Source organism: Pongo abelii, chromosome 1, assembly GCF_028885655.2.
Source record: "Pongo abelii isolate AG06213 chromosome 1, NHGRI_mPonAbe1-v2.0_pri, whole genome shotgun sequence".
In the NCBI taxonomy this organism is placed as follows: Eukaryota; Metazoa; Chordata; class Mammalia; order Primates; family Hominidae; genus Pongo; species Pongo abelii.
In genome coordinates this window covers 75285823-75311702 of record NC_071985.2, presented here as the reverse complement: position 1 = coordinate 75311702, position 25880 = coordinate 75285823, and the positions used below count along the sequence as shown (strand labels likewise).

Here is a 25880-nt window from a genome sequence, read left to right as displayed (position 1 = left end):
ATACTGGAGATTAATGCTGGAGGAGAAATGAAAGCTGAAGTCATGAGAGTACATCAGATCATCTAGAAGAATGAATAGAGTAAGAAGATTAAATCCCAGGAACAGCAAACATTTGAAGGGCTGATGAGGAAGTAAAATCCTTAAAGAAGTTCAGATTCTCAGTAGGGAGGAAGCAATGAATAGTGTCAAATGTAACAAGAGGCCCAACAAGTTTAAAAGGACAGCATTGTTTTTTTGAGGTTTAGCACTCTGGAAGTGAAGAGCAATTATAGTAGATTCATGGTCCTAATTCTGAAAACCTGATTTTAATTATAATAGTTCTATTATGATTTTCACTTTGTTTCACTTTGAGGTTGATGATTTTTTTCCCTCTGTTGCATTATTATCTGTTTATGACAGTTTCTGTCTTCTTGTTATCCTTCTTTCTTTGATATCTCTACATCTCACCTTTTTGGGACTTCTGTGATGACCAGTTACTTTATAGTCACAAATTCTCAGGGACCCTCGTTCCCCTTCTAAACCCACTAGAACCTAGAATAGTCAGGTCCTTTCCCTAGGAGGCTGGAGACCATACCCAGTGACATGGATGTTTTCTTCAAGGCTCAGAGCCATCTTTCTTCTAAAGGAAGCCTTTATAATTACCTGGATGAGAAGCTGAAGTTCAAGACATGGGTGGTGAAGCTTTGGTTTGAACAAAGTAATCTTTTTTTTTTTTTTTTTTTTTTTTTGAGATGGAGTCTTGCTCTGTTGCCAGGCTGGAGTGCAGTGGTGCGATCTCAGCTCACTGAAACCTCCGCCTCCTGAATTCAAGCAATTCTCCTGCCCCAGCCTCCAGAGTAGCTGGGACTACAGGCACACATATCACCATGCCCAGCTAATTTTAGTTTTTTTTTCAGTAGAGACGGAGTTTCACCATGTTAGCCAGGCTAGTCTTGATCTCCTGACCTGGCGATCCTCCCACCTTAGCCTCCCAAAGTGCTGGGATTACAGGCGTGAGCCACCACGCCCGGCCACAAAGTGATCTTTGAACATACCATAGTTTAGCATTGTTTACCTGTAGCCCTGTTTAACATATTATAATATATTTATTAATGTTCAGTGAGAAGAATATCTCTCTGAGAAATCTGTTTTGGATTTGACAGAAGTTTGGGTCAATTTTAAGTTCATAATTATTTGGAAATACCCTCCCCACCCCTACCTGCAAAGAGAGAAAGAGAGAGATTCAAATAACGAGAGCTCAAATACCCAGAATTTTTTTTCTACATTATGTACTCTACTATTATAAGGGCCACGTGGTGAGTCAGCCTTTGTGAACTGCAACAAGATAGCTTCCAGTGTATGTTACAAGAGAGACAGAAATTCAGTCTAGTCTCTCACACTTCCTACATTAATAGAATTATTCAGTGTTGTCATGGCTTTTATAAAAATAACTTGAAATATAGAAATCCTTTTAGAATCCTTAAGGAAAGATGAACTGATATTCAGCATTCTGTTAATGAAAAACATATTATATTCTAATTTTTAATTGGCAGTATATTTGATAATTCTGTTAATTAGCATATTCCATTAACTGACCAACCCATCCATTCAACCAATTTGAATAACAGAAGTTAACTGTAATTTATTTTTTACTATATTTTTGTCTCCCTGGTTTAAACAAATAGAAGAATACGGACTGGTTTAAACAATTCATCAAACACACTATCTCAGGTTCCAGGGAGATATATTATTAGGGTCTTACTGACTAATTTGTTATCAGTTACATAAGCTATTGCTTCTTTTTGCTGCCAGACATCTTTGGAAGCTCCATATTAATCACTGTCAGAGCCTGCTTCTTTTTGGGTTCTGTCCTTTCCTCACCCATAGTCATTTATATTTCACATTCATTGCCTGAGAAGAAAGTAAGACCAAAAATGAAAGTATGTTCAAAAACACTTTTGGATTTTTTCATGTCTAAGTAGTTTAAATAAATAATTAGTCTCTCCTTGTACTTGGAAATTTCTAGATGCTTTGACAATAGCTTTGTAACATGTAGTAGTTTAGACAATGGAAGAATTAAATGTTTATCACAGTAGACTCTTACATCCATTTATGAAATTACAAGAAATTTGTCATTTACAGTTGGAGAATGTTATAGTACAGATTGCCTGCAACCATTATAATGTTCAACTGCCTTTGTAATCAAATATACAATAATAATTTGTAATTTCATAATCATAATATTAGTCTTTATCTCTTAGTCTTAATAAATTATGACCTGGTTATATTTCACTTACTCTAAAAATTATATAAAATATTTTAGATAATTTGTAACCCAATAATTTTTCTACAATATTTATTGTTAGAAGTTTTAAATTTTTTAATTGAACATGTACCTTTTTAGACATTCAGAAGATTATGTTCATTTTTAAGGTTAAATTACTGTATGTATACTAATATTGGCATTTATAGAAGCTTTCCAACTGCAGGAAGGATTATGTTTGAATAATCCAGCATGTTTAAAACCATTGAATTTTTTTAAAAAAACTATGACTAGGCACAATTCCTTTCGAAACTGGTTTGGCTTTGTATGATAAAGATATGCACACCCAGAAGTTTTGCTCCTAGACATACCTTAGTCAAATTTGTGCACTTATACATCAAAATACATGTATTACTTTTGTCCTAATTAATAGTGTTTATAACAGTCAAAACACTGAAGCAACTCAAATGTCCACTACTAAAATGTCCAATATTAGAATTGTAATTAGACAGTAAGATGGCTAAATTATGGTATTCTTAGAGTATGAATGCCATACAGCAATGGAAATGAATGTTTCACACTACATTGATTCATATAAATGAATCATATAAACATAAGATTTAGTTTAAAAAAAGCAAAGTACAACATTACATTTGGTATGATTCCATTTTGCATAAAGTTCAATAACAGGCAAAACTAAATTCTATTTTTAGGATGCTAGATAGATGGAAAAAACTATAAAGAACACCAATGAAGTGATAACTGTTAAAGTTAGGAAAGTGATTTCTCTAGGGAGAAACTGGGAATCATGACTGAAAAGAGACACATGGATTTTCAGGGCTATCGACAGTATTCTCTTTCTTAACCTAGAGAGTGGTTACATGCATCCTTTGTAAGTTTTTTTAGTTTATAATGAAGTATTAATTAAAGTGTACATTTAACTTTTATACATTTTCCTGTTTTTTGTATTTCAGAGTAAAATAAAATTAAAAATTATAAATTTTAAAATATTTCTCACCAAAAAGACAGGTATGGGATAAGATTTAACCAATGGAAGTAAATAAGAAGCAGAACTACCTATTACAGATTCCAGAGTCCAAGGTGACAAGATAAAGGCTTCATTTTGAAGTCTCTATCGTATATATATATATTTGTAACATATATATATATGTTAAATATTTGTGGCATTATATTATTCAAGACTCTTTCTGCTGCATGTGACAGAATTGACTCATATAACTGGGAAATCTAGGGTCAGAGATGGTTTTTCACATGACTGGACTCCAGAGTTCATATTTTGTCATCAAGAATCTGTATCTCTGCTTTTCTTGAATTTTATTGTCTTAATTATGTTAGTAGACAAAAAAGTGGGCAAAATGACTGTTGGCTGGCCTGGATTCATATGATCAGGACAACTTCATTTAAAAGGGACTATTTTTTGCTACCTCGTTTAAAAGGGACTGTCTTTTGCTATAGCTCCTGCATTTATTTAAAGTGACACACAACAACAACAACAACAACAACAACTCCCTCTCTTTTTCTTCCTGTTGGACTTTGGCCTGGTTGGGTAGGGCATTCTAATTGTCACAGCCCAGGTCTTTAGTCCAGATCAGTGAACTCCATCAGCCCCTCCTAAACAATGGAATGGTCTTCCTATAGGAAGAGGGGTTTTGATATCAGATGATGGGACAGTAGGATGCTAAACAGGTACATCACACCATCTTGAGTGATATACTTACTACAAGATTTTTAGTGTATTTGAAAAATAAGTCCTATACTTCCAAATCACTTTTCCTTCTAGTTCAAGCGAAAGAAGCATTCATGTTCCTATTCCAAGTTAATCCTTATCAAGTGCTTTTGAGCCATTTTCCAACATCTCCCTGTGTCCTAATACACACAAACATTTTACCTATTTAAAAAATATTTAACTACTGTCTTATGTCTCTCTGCCTTTTTGAAACTGAACTCTTTCAAAGGATACTGAAAAGTACAACTGTGAATTTGGATTGCAGTTTAATACCTTTCAAGTTATATGGCTTTGGGCAAGTCTCTTCAGCTGAGCTTTAGTTTCTTGTTATCATCCTTCTAGGCTTATTATGAGTATTGAGTACCTTATGATGAGTGTAAAGAATCTTACATATTTTGTACCTAGCACAAAAATAATGCAGTTGTGAGATTAAAACCAAGCTTTACTTAACAGACCTATAGTTACTGGCAAGTCATTTAACTTCTTTGAACTTCACTAGTATTATATTTATAATGTAAAAGTAATGCCTACCTTGCAGGATTTTTGTGAAGATCAAATGGGGTCATGAATGAATATGTTTACTAATGGTAACTGTTGCTGTTATTTTTTAAATTAATAATTATTTGCTTTTAAATTAATAATTATTTGCCCAGCCAATTTTCTTTTGGTCCCTGGTCCAACTAATTTGAATGGATTACACATAGGAGACTAATATATCATACAATGATAGAATTTTTTGGCTTATACATTGACATTCAATTTAAATGTATTAAGCTATTTGATTTAAAGGGAGACTAGACAAATGGCTAGAAGTTTTCATTCTATTTGCTTTTTAATATGTAAACAAAAAATGAAGACATGATGAATAACCGTCATTTTCAAGGTTCACTAGCATTCATCTTTTTTTTTTTTTTTGAGACACGGTCTTGCTCTATGACCCAGGCTGGAGTGCAGTTGTGAGATGTTGGCTCACTGTAGCCTCTTCTACTGGGTTCAAGGAATTCTCCTGCTTCAGCCTGCTGAGTAGCTGGGATTACAGGCACATGCCACTATGCCTGGCTAATTTTTGTATTTTTAGTAGAGATGATGTTTCACCATGTGGGCCAGCCTGGTCTCGAACTCCTGATCTCAAGTGATCACACACAGCCACCCAAAGTGCTGGGACTACAGGCATGAGCCACCATGCCGGGCCCATTCATTTTTGTTGAAGAAAATTGGGAATATCAGTAGAGTGTTCATCTCCTTCATAGAGAAAGGTAGATCATTCCGAAAAGATGTGAAACTCATCATGTGAAGTAGGAAATTTAGTTTTACACTAACTATGGGGATTACTTTAAATTATCAAAATGTAGTTTTACTTCAAAAAATACCTTGATGTAAGTGATTTCAGGTGCATCTTAAAGACTTAAAATACTTAGCACTGCTTTGTTTTATAGTTTATTGTGGAGAGAAGTAGTGAGGGCTTGGAGATTGTCTCCATTCAGTGATCATCACAATTAGTAGAGATGGCAGATCATTATCAACATTTATTACCAAACAGTGATTACATCACTCAATTCTCAGTTATGCATGTGAGGCAGGTATTTTTGTTTTGTATTTCATAAAGCTATGGATGATATTTTGATATCTTAAATTATAATATTTTAATGTTTATCCCCTCTTTTCCTTAATGAAATAACACTGGTGATAAAGTTTCTGTACACAGCAAAAATGGACATTCCGTCTTAGAGACCCACCATATTCCAACACCTTAATATTTTATTTAAAGATGTGTTGTTCAATTATTTATTTTTATGGTAACTTTAGACCAATTGCATAAATTGGATAAATTGGATTATCTTATTCTATGAAGCACTAATCGTTGTAATAAGTTAAATAGTAATTTTAGTGCTTTTTTTTCTTTTTTTTAATTATTATTATACTTTAAGTTTTAGGGTACATGTGCACAGTGTGCAGGTTAGTTACATATGTATACGTGTGCCATGCTGGTGTGCTGCACCCGTTAACTCGTCATGTAGCATTAGGTATATCTCCTAATGCTATCCCTCCCCACTCCCCTCACCCCACAACAGTCCCCAGAGTGTGATGTTCCCCTTCCTGTGTCCATGTGTTCTCATTGTTCAATTCCCATCTATGAGTGAGAACATGCGGTGTTTGGTTTTTTGTCCTTGCGATAGTTTACTGAGAATGATGATTTCCAATTTCATCCATGTCCCTACAAAGGACATGAACTCATCCTTTTTTATGGCTGCATAGTATTCCATGGTGTATATGTGCCACATTTTCTTAATCCAGTCTATCATTGTTGGGACATTTGGGTTGGTTCCAAGTCTTTGCTATTGTGAATAGTGCCGCAATAAACATACGTGTGCATGTGTCTTTATACCAGCAGGATTTATAGTCCTTTGGGTATATACCCAGTAATGGGATGGCTGGGTCAAATGGTATTTCTAGTTCTAGATCCCTGAGGAATTGCCACACTGACTTCCACAATGGTTGAACTAGTTTACGGTCCCACCAACAGTGTAAAAGTGTTCCTATTTCTCCACATCCTCTCCAGCACCTGTTGTTTCCTGACTTTTTAATGATTGCCATTCTAACTGGTGTGAGATGGTATCTCATTGTGGTTTTGATTTGCATTTCTCTGATGGCCAGTGATGATGAGCATTTTTTCATGTGTCTTTTGGCTGCATAAATGTCTTTTGAGAAGTGTCTGTTCATATCATTTGCCCACTTTTTGATGGGGTTGTTTTTTTCTTGTAAATTTGTTGGAGTTCATTGTAGATTCTGGATATTAGCCCTTTGTCATATGAGTAGGTTGCGAAAATTTTCTCCCATTTTGTAGGTTGCCTGTTCACTCTGATGGTAGTTTCTTTTGCTGTGCAGAAGCTCTTGAGTTTAATTAGATCCGATTTGTCAATTTTGGCTTTTGTTGCCATTGCTTTTGGTGTTTTAGACATGAAGTCCTTGCCCATGCCTATGTCCTGAATGGTAATGCCTAGGTTTTCTTCTAGGGTTTTTATGGTTTTAGGTCTAACATTTAAGTCTTTAATCCATCTTGAATTAATTTTTGTATAAGGTGTAAGGAAGGGATCCAGTTTCAGCTTTCTACATATGGCTAGCCAGTTTTCCCAGCACCATTTATTAAATAGGGAATCCTTTCCCCATTGCTTGTTTTTCTCAGGTTTGTCAAAGATCAGATAGTTGTAGATATGTGGCATTATTTCTGAGGGCTCTGTTGTGTTCCATTGATCTATATCTCTGTTTTGGTACCAGTAGCATGCTGTTTTGGTTACTGTAGCCTTGTGGTATAGTTTGAAGTCAGGTAGCGTGATGTCTCCAGCTTTGTTCTTTTGGCTTAGAATTGACTTGGCGATGTGGGCTCTTTTGTGGTTCCATATGAACTTCAAAGTAGTTTTTTCCAATTCTGTGAAGAAAGTCATTGGTAGCTTGATGGGGATGGCATTGAATCTATAAATTACCTTGGGCAGTATGGCCATTTTCACGATGTTGATTCTTCTTACCCATGAGCATGGAATGTTCTTCCATTTGTTTGTATCCTCTTTTATTTCATTGAGCAGTGGTTTGTAGTTCTCCTTGAAGAGGTCCTTCACGTCCCTTGTAAGTTGGATTCCTAAGTATTTTATTTTCTTTGAAGCAATTGTGAATGGGAGTTCACTCATGATTTGGCTCTCTGTTTGTTATTGGTGTATAAGAATGCTTGTGATTTTTGTACACTGATTTTGTGTTCTGAGACTTTGCTGAAGTTGCTTATCAGCTTAAGGAGATTTTGGGCTGAGACAATGGGGTTTTCTAGATATACAATCATGTCATCTGCAAACAGGGACAGTTTGACTTCCTCTTTTCCTAATTGAATACCCTTTATTTCCTTCTCCTGCCTAATTGCCCTGGCCAGAACTTCCAACACTATGTTGAATAGGAGTGGTGAGAGAGGGCATCCCTGTCTTGTGCCAGTTTTCAAAGGGAATGCTTCCAGTTTTTGCCCATTCAGTATGATATTGGCTGTGGGTTTGTCATAGATAGCTCTTATTATTTTGAGATACGTCCCATCAATACGTAATTTATTGAGAGTTTTTAGCATGAAGGGTTGTTGAATTTTGTCAAAGGCCTTTTCTGCATCTATTGAGATAATCATGTGGTTTTTGTCTTTGGTTCTGTTTATATGCTGGATTACATTTATTGATTTGCGTATATTGAACCAGCCTTGCATCCCAGGGTTGAAGCCCACTTGATCATGGTGGATAAGCTTTTTGATGTGCTGCTGGATTTGATTTGCCAGTATTTTATTGAGGATTTTTGCATCAGTGTTCATCAAGGATATTGGTCTAAAATTCTCTTTTTTGGTTGTGTCTCTGCCAGGCTTTGGTATCAGGATGATGCTGGCCTCATAAAATGAGTTAGGGAGGATTCCCTCTTTTTCTATTGATTGGAATAGTTTCAGAAGGAATGGTACCAGTTCCTCCTTGTACCTCTGATAGAATTCGGCTGTGAATCTATCTGGTCCTGGACTCATTTTGGTTGGTAAGCTATTGATTATTGCCACAATTTCAGATCCTGTTATTGGTCTATTCAGAGATTCAACTTCTTCCTGGTTTAGTCTTGGGAGAGTGTATGTGTCGAGGAATTTATCCATTTCTTCTAGATTTTCTAGTTTATTTGCATAGAAGGGTTTGTAGTATTCTCTGATGGTAGTTTGTATTTCTGTGGGATCGGTGGTGATATGACCTTTATCATTTTTTATTGCATCTATTTGATTCTTCTCTCTTTTTTTCTTTATTAGTCTTGCTAGCGGTCTATCAATTTTGTTGATCTTTTCAAAGAACCAGCTCCTGGATTCATTGATTTTTTGAAGGGTTTTTTGTGTCTCTATTTCCTTCAGTTCTGCTCTGATCTTAGTTACTTTTTGCCTTCTGCTAGCTTTTGAATGTGTTTGCTCTTGCTTTTCTAGTTCTTTTAGTTGTGATGTTAGGGTGTGAATTTTGGATCTTTCCTGCTTTCTCTTGTGGGCATTTAGTGCTATAAATTTCCCTCTACACACTGCTTTGAATGTGTCCCAGAGATTCTGGTATGTTGTGTCTTTGTTCTCATTGGTTTCAAAGAACATCTTTATTTCTGCCTTCATTTCATTATGTACCCAGTAGTCGTTCAGGAGCAGGTTGTTCAGTTTCCATGTAGCTGAGCGATTTTGAGTGAGTTTCTTAATCTTGAGTTCTCGTTTGATTGCACTGTGGTCTGAGAAACAGTTTGTTATAATTTCTGTTCTTTTACATTTGCTGAGGAGAGCTTTACTTCCAACTATGTGGTCAATTTTGGAATAGGTGTGTTGTGGTGCTGAAAAAAATGTATATTCTGTTGATTTGGGGTGGAGAGTTCTGTAGATGTCTATTAGGTCTGCTTGGTGCAGAGCTGAGTTCAATTCCTGGGTATCCTTGTTAACTTTCTGTCTCGTTGATCTGTCTAATGTTGACAGTGGGGTGTTAAAGTTTCCAATTATTATTGTGTGGGAGTCTAAGTCTCTTTGTAGGTCACTCAGGACTTGCTTTATGAATCTGGGTGCTCCTGTATTGGGTGCATATATATTTAGGATAGTTAGCTCTTCTTGTTGAATTGATCCCTTTACCATTATGTAATGGCCTTCTTTGTCTCTTTTGATCTTTGTTGGTTTAAAGTCTGTTTTATCAGAGACTAGGATTGCAACCCCTGCCTTTTTTTGTTTTCCATTTGCTTGGTAGATCTTCCTCCATCCTTTTATTTTGAGCCTATGTGTGTCTCTGCATGTGAGATGGGTTTCCTGAATACAGCACACTGATGAGTCTTGACTGTTTATCCAATTTGGCAGTCTGTGTCTTTTAGTTGGAGCATTTAGTCCATTTACATTTAAAGTTAATATTGTTATGTGTGAATTTGATCCTGTCATTATGATGTTAGCTGGTTATTTTGCTCATTAGTTGATGCAGTTTCTTCTTAGTCTCAATGATCTTTACATTTTGGCATGATTTTGCAGTGGCTGGCGGTTGTGCCTTTCCATGTTTAGTGCTTCCTTTGGGAGCTCTTTTAGGGCAGGCCTGGTAGTGACAAAATCTCTCAGCATTTGCTTGTCTGTAAAGTATTTTATTTCTCCTTCACTTATGAAGCTTAGTTTGGCTGGATAATGAATTCTGGGTTGAAAATTCTTTTCTTTAAGAATGTTGAATATCGGCCCCCACTCTCTTCTGGCTTGTAGAGTTTCTGCCGAGAGATCTGCTGTTAGTCCGATGGGCTTCCCTTTGTGGGTAACCCGACCTTTCCCTCTGGCTGCCCTTAACATTTTTTCCTTCATTTCAACTTTGGTGAATCTGACAATGATGTGTCTTGGAGTTGCTCTTCTCGAGGAGTATCTTTGTGGCGTTCTCTGTATTTCCTGAATCTGAATGTTGGCCTGCCTTGCTAGATTGGGGAAGTTCTCCTGGATAATATCCTGCAGAGTGTTTTCCAACATGGTTCCATTCTCTCTGTCACTTTCAGGTACACCAGTCAGACGCAGATTTGGTCTTTTCACATAGTCCCATATTACTTGGAGGCTTTGTTCATTTCTTTTTATTCTTTTTTCTCTAAACTTCCCTTCTGGCTTCATTTCATTCATTTCATCTTCCATCACTGATACCCTTTCTTCTAGTTGATTGCATTGGCTCCTGAGGCTTCTGCATTCTTCACTTAGTTCTCGAGCCTTGGCTTTCAGCTCCATCAGCTCCTTTAAGCACTTCTCTGTATTGGTTATTCTAGTTATACATTCTTCTAAATTTTTTTCAAAGTTTTCAACTTCTTTGCCTTTGGTTTGAATTTCCTCCTGTAGCTCAGAGTGGTTTGATCGTCTGAAGCCTTCTTCTCTGAACTAGTCAAAGTCATTCTCTGTCCAGGTTTGTTCTGTTGCTGGTGAGGAACTGCGTTCCTTTGGAGGAGGAGAGGCGCTCTGCTTTTTAGAGTTTCCAGTTTTTCTGCTCTGTTTTTTCCCCATCTTTGTGGTTTTATCTACTTTTGGTCTTTGATGATGGTGATGTACAGATGGGTTTTTGGTGTGGATGTCCTTTCTGTTTGTTAGTTTTCCTTCTAACAGACAGGACCCTCAGCTGCAGGTCTGTTGGAATTTGCTAGAGGTCCACTCCAGACCCTGTTTGCCTGGGTATCAGCAGCGGTGTCTGCAGAACTGCGGATTTTCGTGATCTGCGAATGCTGCTGTCTGATTGTTCCTCTGGTAGTTTTGTCTGAGAGGAGTACCCGGCCATGTGAGGTGTCAGTCTGCCCCTACTGGGTGGTGCCTCCCAGTTAGGCTGCTCGGGGGTCAGGGGTCAGGGACCCACTTGAGGAGGCAGTCTGCCCGTTCTCAGATCTGCAGCTGCGTGCTGGGAGAACCACTGCTCTCCTCAAAGCTGTCAGACAGGGACATTTAAGTCTGCAGAGGTTACTGCTGTCTTTTTGTTTGTCTGTGCCCTGCCCCCAGAGGTGGAGCCTACAGAGGCAGGCAGGCCTCCTTGAGCTGTGGTGGGCACCACCCAGTTCGAGCTTCCTGGCTGCTTTGTTTACCTAATCAAGCCTGGGCAATGGCGGGCGCCCCTCCCCGAGACTCGCTGCTGCCTTGCAGTTTGATCTAAGACTGCTGTGCTAGCAATCAGCGAGACTCCGTGGGTGTAGGACCCTCCGAGCCAGGTGAGGGATGTAATCTCCTGGTGTACCATTTCCTAAGCCCATCAGAAAAGCGCAGTATTCGGGTGGGAGTGGCCCGATTTTCCAAGTGGCGTCTGTCACCCCTTTCCTTGACCAGGAAAAGGAACTCCCTGATCCCTTGCGCTTCCAGAGTGAGGCAATACCTCGCCCTGCTTCGGCTGGCACACGGTGCGCTGCACCTACTGACCCGTGCCCACTGTCTGGCACTCCCTAGTGAGATGAACCCTGTACCTCAGATGGAAATGCAGAAATCACCCATCTTCTGCATCACTCACGCTGGGAGCTGTAGACCGGAGCTGTTCCTATTCAGCCATCTTGGCTCCTCCCCGGCTTAGTGCTTTTTTTTAAAGTAGGTAGGTAACATGGTACTACCTAGTGGAGGAACTGCATGTACTAAGGTGAAGTTTGACAGTACAACGTAGCATTGCATCTCACATCTTGGTTGATTTTCTTTATGCCGATTGAGGGATAAGCTGAATAGTCAACACAAAATATAGATAATATAAGAGCTTTTTATATTTAGCATTTGGAACAGAATTACAGGAAATCAAGTGCTAATATAGTTGCATTTGGCTGCCCCTTGCTTCTAGCCTTCACACCAATAGTTTCCTTCTACATTTTTGTTGGCAGTTACCAACGAATTGCCTTACTTGTGTGGTATGACTTCATTAAAAAGGCAGATATATTCAGAATTTTGCTAGTTTATCTTAAAGAAATATTTAACACTTGATATTTATTGAAGGTTCTATACTAAGAGTTGTGGAGCGGCGGGTACAACATTAAAGTAGTGTTTAGAAGTTAGAAGTGCTCAAATAACTGTAATGGTACGCAACAAAGGGTTTTTGTATTCAGAGAAAGCAGGGGTCTCCTCACGTTAAAAGGAAATAAGAAAGTGCCACTTATGATCAGTTTTAAAAGATCAGTAATATTTTAAAGGCAGAGCTGTGCTATAGAGTATACCCCAACCCAGTTATTCCCTCTGAGCTTGTATACAAAACTATGTGGAGAACCTTGAACGTGCAGTCTGTCTGAGTCATAAAAAGCGTGGGGAGGAGGAGGGGGACATTCTTCCTAGTGATACACAAGAAATGCTGTCATTTAATATGAAAAGCAGCACATGTTTGCTACTTCGTGTTAAGAACTTAAATTCCAGCAAATAATTTAAACAGAAAGATCTTAGAGTAAAAATTTTACCTATGCATCTGTTTATTCTTTTGAGTATCCTTGTATAAAGCACTTTGGTAATTGTCAATGTATAAGACAGAGTCTCTGTCTTTAAGGAAGGAAAGATAAGAGAAATTTACATTTAGTGATTGCCAACAATATGCATATGTTGTCTCTTAAATATATTTCATTTAATACTTGTAGCATCCCTATGACATAGGTATTATTATTTCCAATTTTTTAGAAGTAAAAAAAATCCTAGGCATTAAAAGAGGTTGCCTGGTCAAGCTCACCCAGCGAGTAATTAAAACCTTACGTGAAATTAACATCTATTGGTATAATTCCAAAATCATGTTTTTCCCCTGCAGCGCCTTTTTTGTATTCATGATCTGTTTCTGGGCAAAGTTTTGAGGGGAATGATTGAATATAGGTTCTTGTAGATTATACCTTTATACAAAAGAAAAGTGATAGATTCTTAGTAAACCAAAATATAGTTGTCCCTCAGTATTGGGAACTAATGAGGAATTGGTAGCAGCTGCGTGACCTTACTAAAAATAAAAATCAGATCCACTGCTGTAAACTCTTCACTGATTTCCCACTGCACTTAGAATACATTCCTAACTCTTTATCATGGTCATATCAGTGCTGTGCTACATCCAGATCATACCAGCTTTTGACGGCCAATTGTTAAATTTTCAGGAATTCTGTGAACCAGTTGTTAAGCACAGCCATTGTTAAAAATTAAATGATAAAAACTTACAGTTAAATAACTCACATTGAAAACAAAACTAATAAGTACCCAAAATTCATCACTTTATAGTTATGTTACCACTTTTTATTGTTGTCTGTGCTCTTGAACCATTTACATTGTCTGTTTTATCTGTATGATAAAAATGGTATATAATGGTATGCTGCAGCTCTACTGTTACACATCACTTTTCTACTGCAGTCCATTTATTTTCTGATATTCTACTCTGATCTCTTCCCCTACCTCCTCTTTACGCTCAATAATTCATGGATTTGCCCTTTTGAGGCTTTTTTCTAGATCTTGCAGGCACGCCTAATGTCTTTTTATTCTTTTTGTTGTTGTTGTTTCTCCTCTGACTATGTATTTTCATATAGCCTGTCTTCAAGCTCACTGATTCTTCTGCTTGATCATCTACTGTTGAGAGACTGATACATTTTTAAGTTTGTCAGTTGAATTTTTTAGCTTCAGAATTTCTGCTTAATTATTTTTTATTATTTCAGTCTCTTTGTTAACTTTATCTAATAGGATTCTGAATTTTTTCTCTGTATTGTCTTGAAGTCATTGAGTTTCCTCAAAGTAGCTATTCTGAATTCTCTTAAATGTCACATATCTCTCACTCCAGGATTGGTCCCTGGTATCTTGTTTAGTTCATTTGATGACGTCATGTTTTCCTGGGTATTCTTGATGCTTGTGGATGTTCATTGATATCTGGGCATTGAAAAGTTAGGTATTTATTCTAGTCTTCATAGTCTGGACTTATTTATACCCATCCTTCTTGAGAAGGCTTTCCAAAGGGAATTAAGTGTTGTGATCTAAGTCTTTAGTCACTGAAGCCATATCTGCTTTAGGGGATGCCCCAAGCCAAATAATGCTGCAATTTTTGCAGACTCGCAGAGATATAGCCTTGGTGGGCTTGGGTAAGATCTGAGAGAATTCCTAAAATCTCTTTTTCTCTTCTCTCACTTTCCCCTGAATAAATAGCGTTTTTTTATCCTCATGCTGGGCTTCCTGGAGTTGAGGAGCAGGGTGACACAAGCACTAGCCACCACAGCTGGGACTGGTTACTATGGCTGCAACTGCACTTGGTCACACCTGAAGCCAGCATGGTACCTGACGACTACTGCCTGGCTACTGCTGGTGTTTATGCAAGGCCCCAGGGTCTTTCCATCCGGGGTAGCAGGTTTCCTTCTGGCCCTGGATGGATCTAGAAATGCTGTTCAGGAGCTAGGGTCTGGACTCAGGGGATTCAGGACTCTGCTTCATGTTACTGTGGCTGAGCCGGTACTCAAGTTGTAAGACGAAGTCCTCTTTACTCTTTCCTCTCTTTTCCACAAGCAGAAAAGGAGTGTCTCCCAAGCTGCCCTGCCTGGAGTTGGGGAAGGGGTGTAAGTGTAGCCACTCTTACTTTTTTGTTGTTGTTTCTATTTGATCCCTTGGCTACCCCAGCTGGTGTTTCACTGGATCGTATGTACCCCAAGTCCACTGGCTTCAAGCCCAGCACAGCACCAGGACTTGCCGGAAGATTGTAATACTTGTGGCCTAGACTGCTTTTCAAATTTGTTCAGGACACCAGGGCACTTTAGTCTACCAGGGGGCTTCCCCTCTGGCTGGGGCCAGTCTAAATCCTTCCTTCTTGGGTGCTTGCTAAATTCTGTCCTATGTTGTGTTCTGCTGTGACAAGGCAGCACTGAGTACCAATGCAAAGTCCCACAATCCCTGCTCTCTCCCTTTCCCAAGTGCATGGATTCTTTCTCTACACAGTGCTGGGGGGATAGGATAGGTGTGATGTAGACAATGTAAGACTGTTTTTTCTACCCTCTTCCATGCCTTCTTCCTTGATATCATGTTAAAACCAGGTACTGTGATTGCTCACCTGATTTTTTGTTTTTATGAAGGTGTTTCTTGCGTGGATAGTTGTTCAATTTGGTGTTCTTGAGGGAAGATGATTGCTGAAGGATGATTGCTATTTGGCCATGTAGCTCTGCCTCCTCCAAAATTGTCTCTGATGTTTACCTTTACTTCCAACACCCAACATTCCCTAGTCTAGGACTTCTGCATCCTTATGAAACTCAAGTAGAGTTGCCTGTTTACTCTTCCCCTAGGGAGGCACTATACCTTTATCTCTGTATCCCTAAAGCCTAGAACAGGGCCTGCACCTCATCTGTTCAGTGACTATACGTATGAATACCAAAAGGCACATAAACCTTTTATTTGCCCTAATGATTTTACCACATTCAAAGAAATAAAAACATAGTCCCTTTATAAGATATCAGATGGTAAGACATTCAACTAATTGTCATTTACTTAGAAAGAGAGAGACTTAAGTGAATTTGTATCTCTAGGACTGGCTACAGTTCAGTTATCTTTTTTTTTTTTCTCTCTCTCTTTTGAGATAGAGTCTCAAAACTCCAGGCTGGAGTGCAGTGGTGTGATCTCAGCTCACTGCAACCTCCACCTCCCAGGTTCAAGCAATTCTCCTGCCTCAGCTTCCCCAGTACCTAGGATTACATGTACGCACCAACATGCCCAGCTATTTTGTATTTTTAGTAGAGACGGGGTTTCGTCATGTTGGCCAGGCTAGTCTTGAACTCCTGACCTCAGGTAATCCACCCGCCTTGGCATCCCAAAGTGCTGGGATTACAGGCGTGAGCCACCGCGACTGGCCTGGCTACAGTTATCTTAACATGCAGCTGTTTTGTATAGCCATTTGAGTAGAGATCTGAGAGGAAGACGAAGAGGCTTACACCTTGGTAAGAGAAGTATTCTTGGCGATATATGTTCAAGTTAGTGTCACTTGAGGCTTTGGTGACAAAGGAGTAAAGAATACAGTGTAATTGTATCCTAAATAACCAAATGGAAGCTGAAAAATAGTTGCTAACTTGAATAGCTGAGGTCAGTGGCCAGAAATTTTGAGAAGGTCTCAAACAACTCATAGGTAAAAAGAAAATAAGCAAATATTTAAAGAATCAAAATGAAAACACTATAGTGTATTTATTTAACTTCAGGAGATGTTATTTAACAAATTTGGGTATTTTATGGTTTATAATTAGAAAATAGAAGTGGCTGATTTGTATAAAATCTTGAACAACTGCATTTCTAAGTGGATAAATGGAGCTCTACTTGATTCACTTATTGAAGTATGAAGTTAGTCTAACAAATGTATGAAATACTATAATCAACCAAATGTAAATTTTCAAGTAAGTAATATTTAAAGTAGATGTTTATGTAATAGTTACATCCTAGGACACTAAGTACAGCTTTTTCTGTATGCTTGGTATAATTTCTAGAATATTAGATATGTCCCTTTCCATATTCTTTCACCTGTTGATACCATTGTTTAGAGGTTTGTTCCTTTGACTTCAGACTTTATTCCCTGTTCAGATAAAAATACCTCTGAGAAAGCTAATATGTTAGAGTTTACTGGCCATTTCCCTGAAAACTGTATTTTACAGAAAGTAGCAACATCAAGAAAACTGAGGGAGGATAGTCTCACACTATTTACCAAAATTTAAAATGCATTTATTTTTTCACCCAGCATTCCCCCTTTTGGGAATGTGCTCTACCCCACCCCATTTTTGCATATGTACAAAATGGTGCATATACAAGGTTTATTGAAGCTTTATATGATTAAAAAATTAGGAACATCTCAAGTATCAATAGGAAACTGGTTAAATGAGCTATAGTACTTTTATATAATGGAATACTGTGTAATTGCTTTTAAAAAAATAAACAGACAACTCTTTATATACTGAGATAGAAGGATTTCCCACATATATTATTAAGGAAAAAAATCAAGATGTATAACAATGTATATAGAATATTATCTTTTATGTGGGATGGGACAAAATAAAATTAAAAATGTAATAATTTTATTTGCATAGATAATCAGTGGCAGAATACAGGAGAAATCATTAAGAGTAGATATGAGGCTATGCAAAAGAGGTTGGGGGGTGTAGGTACCAGGGATTAGTTTATATATAATGATAGGGAGGAATGAGACTTTTACCTTTAGATCCTTTTATTACATTGTTTTGATTTCTTTTTTTTTTTAAGACAGAGTCTCGCTCTGTCGCCCATGCTATAATGCAGTGATGTGATTTTGCTCACTGCAGCCTCCGCCTCCCAGGCTCAAGCGATCCTTCCACCTCATCCTCCCAAGTAGCTGGACTACATGCTCATGTTGCCACACCCGGCTAATTTTTTTATTCTTTGTAGAGACAGGGTCTTGCCATGTTGGTCAGGCTGGTCTCAAACTCCTGGGCTTAAGTGATCCGCCTGCCTTGGCCTCCCAAAGTGTGCTTTGGTTTTTTAATCATGAGTGTATTGCCTATTTTTAAAGATAGCTTAATGAATGAATGACAACATGATTAAAATGAACAAAAGAGGATAATTCATCTCAAGGAGGTCATGTCACTCTGCCAAAGACTGGCACTGAAGGACTTCATTCGCTCCAGGCCTTCAGCTACTTATGCAGAGGACTAATAACATGAAGGAACTTTTTTGACATTCTGGCAAAATGCCACTTATTTATATTGTATATGTATATATTTTTCTGTAGATGCCAGAGGAACAAGCATTCTGTGTTTTGGTGAAAATCATGTATGACTATGGTTTGAGAGACCTCTACAAAAACAACTTCGAAGATCTTCATTGCAAATTCTACCAGTTGGAGAGACTAATGCAGGTAAATAAAAATTAGGAACTTTTATCACTCAGGGATTTGTTGAGTCATAGAAAAAGCCTAATAGAGTTGGTAAGCAATAATGAATTATAGAAGTTTAATGGAATATTATAGAAAATGTAAATGGATTTAGTTTCAGACCAACATCTACATTGGTCTATCATATGTTTATTTAGCCATTTTACTATTTTAAAAATATCTCACATTTTAAATGTTCAAGTTAAATATACTTTGAAGTGAGAATCTAATGAGTTTAATCATTAAGAGATTGCCAAGTATTGTTTGTGGAGGAATGAAGATATTCACAGAGTAAAAATTGAAATACCTAAGAGCTTTCTCCATACTAATTAGCACCACTTCCTTATTTGAGTCCACATAGAACACTTAGAAAAGCCAGAAAGATATTCATAAGAGAATAAAACATACCTAAAATACTGTAGGAATATATTTAAAATTTTTTAAATATAATTCCTAATCTCAATGTTGTTGTTGTGCTTTATAATACATATTTATAAATGTGTGTGAGAAACATGCATCCTTTTGTGTATACCAAATATTACATGGTAAAAAAGATTGTGACCACAGGCAAAGTGATTGACCAGAGCTGACAAAAGGAATTTTTAACTAGCTTTGGAGTTCCACCCGAAGTAGATAATCTTAAATTTATAATGGGTCTATGTGGTATGTTTATGTGACTTTGTCTAAAAGGGGTTTTGGGAATCCAAGAGAAATGTGAAGGAAGTACATGGATGGATTTGATTCCATATTGGGGAAGGGTAAAATGGTTGAGGAAGGAGGTTCATGGAATGTGAGAGCAGAAGATGCTAGTGGGAGCTCATTGATATGAACTGCCATGGGATCCGCAGGTGTCTAAAGAGGGAAGTGAAGCCAATAGGAGACTGAAAGATTAGAAGAGCAGGGCAGTAGAAGATGAATTTGCAGTGAGGTTAAAGGAACAATTTATTGGGAGAAGGGAATGTAGGAGGGTAGAAGGCTTTAAAATTGAAAAGAAGTAAAAGGAGGGAGGGATGTAAAACGAGTCATAAGTACAATGACAAATGGGCATTAAGGAGGAAAAAGACTGTGGAGAAGAATCTGATAAGTATGGATATTAACAGCAATAAGCTCCTTTTTAACGATTTAATTCTACCAAGTAAATATTTGGGATTACTCGCTTTTTGCCTTTTATTTACAAAAAAGTTCATATATTTTCAAAGGTCAGTATTCCTAAGGGCTTTGAGAATCAAGTAAATATACCTAATAAATAACAAATTTGTGGTACTATGAAGAACCTCAACCACATTTTTCTATTAGCACTTTTTTTTCAGTTAACTGAATGAGCATTTGGACATTCCATTTGAAGTACCTAATGGACACATTTGGCTATTTTTCAAAGAGAGCATGTAGTTCAAGAAATGGCTTATTTTGTTTTTTATTCTTCTTTTTGTGGTCTATTTATGAAAACAAAATGAAGGTGGCTTTTGTCTTTCAGTTATGGTAATAGCTATGCTAGTACTTTGTACCTTGCTGTTCATGCTTTTGAAAACCATTTGCTTGTTTAAATTGGGAGAAGAAAATAAAGTTACCATAAAGGCATTTTTAGGAGATATCCAATTTTATATATTATACCTTTGCACAATTTCTTTGCTTTGCCATTTTTAATATGTTGAAGACAGATTTCTAAATAGTTTGTCGTGGCTTGGAATTTTCTAAGTGTTCAAAAAATATACTGAAACATCATAGACCCCAGATAATGTTGGCATTAGATGATTTCCAAAGAGAAGATACATTTCTTTTCTAGCTAGTTAAGAATTGAACCCTGGGCCGGGTACAGTGGCTCACACCTGTAATCCCAGCACTTTGGGAGGCCAAGTCTGGCAGATTACTTGAGGTCAGGAGTTCGAGACCAGCCAGGCTAATATGGTGAAACACTGTCTCTAGTAAAAAATACAAAAAATAATCAGGCCTGGTGGAGGGTGCCTGTAATCTCAGCTACTCGGAAGGCTGAGGCAGGAAAATGGCTTGAACCTGGGAGGCAGAGGTTGCAGTGAGCCAGGATCGTGCCACTGTACTCCAGCCTGGAAGACAGAGCAAGACTCTTATCTCAAAAAAAAAAAAAAAAAAAAAAAAAAAATTTAACCCTGAATGGGGATGTTATGACTTGACCCTGGAGTCAGGATACTCATTAGACTACAGATGCTCTGGTAGAATGAGAATTTTGCAAGAATCAAGAACAGTCATGTGAGCAAGAGATGGTCTTTCTTAGTTGTTTATAATAAGTCTGTTTTTATTTTCCTTAATTATCTGTCATATCCCTAATTCTCATCTGCTGTCATCACTTCTGTGCAGTTATATAAAAGACAACCAATACTAGAATAGAGTTACAGCGATCATAGAAAGCTGTTTGTAAGTTGCAGTTGTGGCAGGAACTTCATTGTTCTGCTGCAAGCTTCTCATTGCTCCTAAATTTTCTGCTTTGACTTTTAGGAACAGCTACCGGACCTGCATAGTCATTTTTCTGATCTGAACCTGGAAGCTCATATGTATGCATCCCAGTGGTTTCTCACTCTTTTTACTGCCAAGTTCCCACTCTGCATGGTGTTCCACATCATTGACTTGCTGCTTTGTGAGGTAGAGTGACTCCCATCTTTCACTAAGCCAAAATAGAAAGTAGTTTCTACTAAAAATAGTTACAGTTTTCTTCCTTTTGTTTTTGCTTGTGACATTAAGCCATAAATACTCACTGACCAAAAAGTTGTATTTGAATTTTCAGTAAAAACTATTTTAATTGTAATTTTATTATTTCTGAGGAATGAAAATGTTAAGGCATATATAATTCCTACAAAGTAAAATGGGTGATTAAATTTGCATAATTATATTCGTAATAAGCCTATATCTGTATAATAATGTTTTACCAGTATAAAATGCCTTTAAGGTTAAATAAATGAATTTAGAATTGGGTGTTTTTTAATATTAATGCAGTTATACTGCAAGAGTGAATATAAATGAAATTTTTATAATAACTAATTTCTCAATTCATCAGATATCTTTCTGTTTATCATGTTTGGGACTCCTGCCAAATGATGAGACAAATGATAAACTAAAGCTATTATGTCATATAATTATATTTTTATACAGTAGAATATTTCAAAAATTAGTTTGTAAAATTTCTTAGGTGTTTATATTTGTGTATTTTATTGTTTTTAGTTCCTTAGATGGCTGTATTTATTTACTTTACTCTTTTAAAGAAATAAACAGTATTATGCATATATACGGCTTATATTGATCATCAAAATGTTTGACTATCTTAGCAGTAATAGGGAATTTGCCAGATAAGAAGTGTATATTTTCAATGGCAGTATAAATGTATATAAAATATAACTATCTTAAAAAGCAGGACTAATAAAAAATATAACCTTATCTATGTGATTATAAGCTTAATACATAATCTAGACAGTTTTGTATTACTATGCTTCTTAAGGTAAACATCCTTTTAAAAAAATTTTTTTGTATAAATTTAAGGGGTACAAGTGATGTTTTGCTACGTGGATATATTGTGTAGTGGTTAAGTCTGGACTTTTAGTGTAACCATCACCTGAATAACGCACATTGTACCTGTTGAATAATTTCTTATCCCCTACCCCCCTCTCACTGTCCATGTGAGTCTCCAATGTCTATTATTACAAATTCTGTGTCCATGTATACACATTATTTGGCAGTATTTGACTTTCTGAGTTGTTTTACTTAACATAATGGCCTCCAGTTCCATCCATGTTGCTGCTAATGACATGATTTTACTCTTTTTTATGGCTGAATAATGCTACATTGTATGTATATACCACATTTTCTTTATCCAATCATCCACTGACAGACATTTACGCTGATTTCGAATCTTTGCTATTATAAATAGTGCTGCGATAAGCATGTAAGTGCACGTATCTTTTTTTGTGTAATGATTTCTTTTCCTTTGGATAGGTACCCAATAGTGAGATTGCTGGATTGAATGGTGGTTCTATTTTTAATTCTTTGAGAAATCTCCATACTGTTTTCCATAGAGGTTATACTAATTTACATTCTCACCAGCAGTGTGGACTCTTTTCTCTACATCCTTACTAACATCTGTTATTTTTTGACTTTTTAATAATAGCCATTCTGACTGTCATAAAATAATATCATGTTATGATTTTAATTTGCATTTCTTTGATAATTAGTAATGTTGAACATTTTTTCATTTGCTCATTGGCCATTTGTATATCTTCTTTTGAAAAATGTCTGTTTATGTCCTTTGCCCACTTTTTAATGGGGCTAGTTGGTTTTTCTGTTGTCATTGAGTTGTTTAAAGATTTCTCTTTCTTTTCTTTTCCTTTTCTATTCTCTTTTCTTTTCTTTTCTTTCTCTTTTTGAGATGGAGTCTCACTCTGTCACCTAGGCTGGAGTGCAGTGGCACGATCTCAGCTCACTGCAACCTCCACCTGCTGGGTTCAAGCAATTCTCCTGCCTCGGCCTCCCAGATAGCTGGAACTACAGGCACACAACACCATGCCTGGCTAATTTTTTGTATTTTTAGTAGAGATGGGGTTTCACCACTCTGGCCAGGCTGGTCTCAAACTCGGCCTCCCAAAGTGCTGGGATTACAGGCATGAGCCACTGCTCCCGGCCAGATTCCTCTTTCTTAAAAGGAAAGTCTAATGATTTTAATCACACTAGGAATTAGAAGTTTACATGTAAAAAATAAGATTTAAAAAGATGCAATGTATAAGCTATATAAAGCATAAAAATGTTATTTCTCAGCCTACTAAAACAGTAACAATTATATATGCAGGCAAGGCTGGTCTTTTGCTCTTCAATGGCTTTAGTTAGTACTTGCCTAATACCTGAAGGTCACAGGGCATTTGTAAGCATGTAAGAGTTTTAATCATTTGTACTGTACTTTGATAAAGAAGGGTTCAGTGACTTGCCAGGCTTGCAGAATAGGTTTCCAAATCCTGAATATATAACAGCTAGAGAATCTGATTTATAATACGGCAATTCTCCGACTTGTTTTACTTACAAATTAGTTTGTAAAATGCCTTTGTAAATGTATCTTAAAGGAAGAATTCAGAATTAGGAGCTAAAACTTTATTCAAAGTCAACATGGTGTAATCACAATACTCACAAAGCATATTTGGTCATTTGTACCAAAAACTATCTGATTATCCAAATTGGTGTAGTGAACAGTTCCAACTCTGCTATTTTATAGGGCAATACTCTTTGAAAGTATAAGCCAAATTCACATCTTCGAGTTTTAGAATATTAAAATAAGTGAATGCTAAAAGTTTTGATAAATATTCATAGACTTTTTATATACTGAGCTGAGTTTAGTATTTCATGGTATTTCATAAAAATAGGAAAGTGGGGGTATGACATTTTAACAGTTTTTGAGTTATATATAGTATGAGCTTGCAAATATTTATTATTGCTTCACAATTTTTGCAGAAAGAGATTAATTTCATAATAGATTGGTTCTATAGTGTTTATTATAGAAAAGGGAATAAAATTAATGTGCTTAATCATAACCAACTAAATGTGATTTCTTAATCACTTTTCCTAGAGTGGTATCTCTGCCCTTTGACTTTCTGAAGTTGTCTGCCTGAATGGTGGCACCCGTGGCATTGGAACATTGTCCATGGGTTTTCTGGAACCTAGATTCAAATTGAAGATACATGAATTTCTCATGTCAGTTAAGAAAACTAGCAACATTTGTGCTACAGAAAAGATAAATAAATTTATTAGCCTTCCCATCACTTGTCAACTGTGATTTACAATCAGTGTTTGAAAGGTCATAATGTTCATTAATATTAATAAGAACATCATAGATATTACCTTTCCTCCCCTTAAACCTGTACTCTATAGCTGTTTAAGGAAGTTGGAAAACTTTTCAAAACATAGGTTGTAATCATAGCATCATGATGTTCAGGGAAGTAAATGGTAACATCCTTTACCATTAAAATTGCTTTTCAGAATAGTCTATTGGAAACAATATTGTAGTGTGCCTCAGGATATTTATTCTTTCCACTAACTCATCTTTGTCAAGAATTATTTTACAAAGGAAATTTTTGAATAAACTTTTACTTCCTGCATGTCTGTGTTTTCTTTTTGCCCCTTTCCTTCTTGTAGTTAATAAAATATTTATATCAAAAGCTATTATTTCATATGTGATGACATATTCTAAGAATTGGTAACACAGTCTTAAATAGATTATCCATAGGTATTTGTTTTTGTCATATTCTCTGTTTTTAAGAAAACAATTTAAATTTTGAGGTTACGACTCAACGTTTAGTTAAAAATGGAAGGATAGGAAACTCTCAGGTAGAAAAGTGTTGACTTTTCAAAGTTTTACATTCTGATTTTTAACACGTACAACATGTTTACTCAAAGATCCCATTGCAAAGTGAAAAAGAAAGACATTGAGTTTGAAACTTTATGCTTAGAAGACATATCATGACATGCTTTCCTAAGCTATATTTTAAAGATTTCTTCATTCATTCTGAGGTTAAGCCAGTAAAGTTAATTTAGCAGAAAAGAGAAGAATTTTATAGACCTTGACAATGCAGCCTGACTGAACAACTGCTAATTATTTAATAGTTTTATTTAAAGTATTTGCTTAAATCTGAATATATGATAACATGGGTTAGTTAATTCCAGAATGATGGATAGCAATGGGATTTGAAACTGGAGTTTAAAAATACGTTTTCTTATGTTAAGATGAGTGAAAATCTGTTTTGATTGTCTTTTAGTCAGTAACTGAAATGAAAATCATTTTTAAAAAAACAAACCTATATCTTATTATCTGCCTTTATCTGTTTAGCAAGATAAGAGTCTAAGTGTAATAACATTTATAGTGTAAATATTATGCTATTAACCTACCAATAATAAAACATTGCAGTCTTTAAAATAACTTTTTATTGAAGTATAATAACAGATAAAAGAAAATTTGCAAATATTAATGTAGAACTTAATGATTTTTCAAAAAATGGACATAATGAAGTAACCAACACCCAGATTTTAAAAAGAACAAAAAGGAACATTATCTGCATTTCAGAAACCCTCTTCCCCTTCACTGCCCTTTTCCAGTAACTACACCCTGAAGAGTAATCAGTTTCCTGATTTTTAATGCCATAGTTTAGCTTTGCTTGTTTTGGAACTTTATGTATATGGAATCGTAAAATACGAACCCTTTTCTATCTAACTTTTTTTAGTCATCATTGTTCGTGAGATTCATCCATATCATTGCATTTAGGCATAGTTTAGTTTTCCATTCTCCCATTCTATTGTTGATGGTTATTTGAGTTGTTTCTAGTTTCCAGAAGGCCATTATGAATAGTGCTCCGTGTGAATCCTTTGAACTTTCTTGAACTTGTCTTTTAGTTAACATACCTATGCACTTCTGTGAGTACACATCAAGGAGTAGAATTGTTGGGTTAGGATGTACATACATTCAGCTTTAATGGATACTGCCAAACAGCCTTCCAAGGTAGCATGAGCATTAACTTTGAGTTGTTTTTATTCAATAAAGATCTTTCTTGTGGTCAAGGGC

The 25880-nt window shown here is 36.4% G+C and overlaps 1 protein-coding gene across 19 annotated transcripts in view; it reads left to right on the top strand.

Moving 5' to 3' along the window:
- Positions 1-25880, top strand: part of RABGAP1L (RAB GTPase activating protein 1 like) — an 857048-nt gene that overhangs the window by 537118 nt on the left and 294050 nt on the right. For all 19 annotated transcript variants that reach the window (XR_010140177.1, XM_054551197.1, XM_024245486.3 and 16 more), the window contains 2 exon segments: positions 18182-18307; positions 20792-20935. Coding sequence is in view for 18 of the 19 variants with exons in the window: in XM_054551197.1 (XP_054407172.1) it covers positions 18182-18307; positions 20792-20935 (270 nt within the window). In the remaining variant the exon portion in view is untranslated.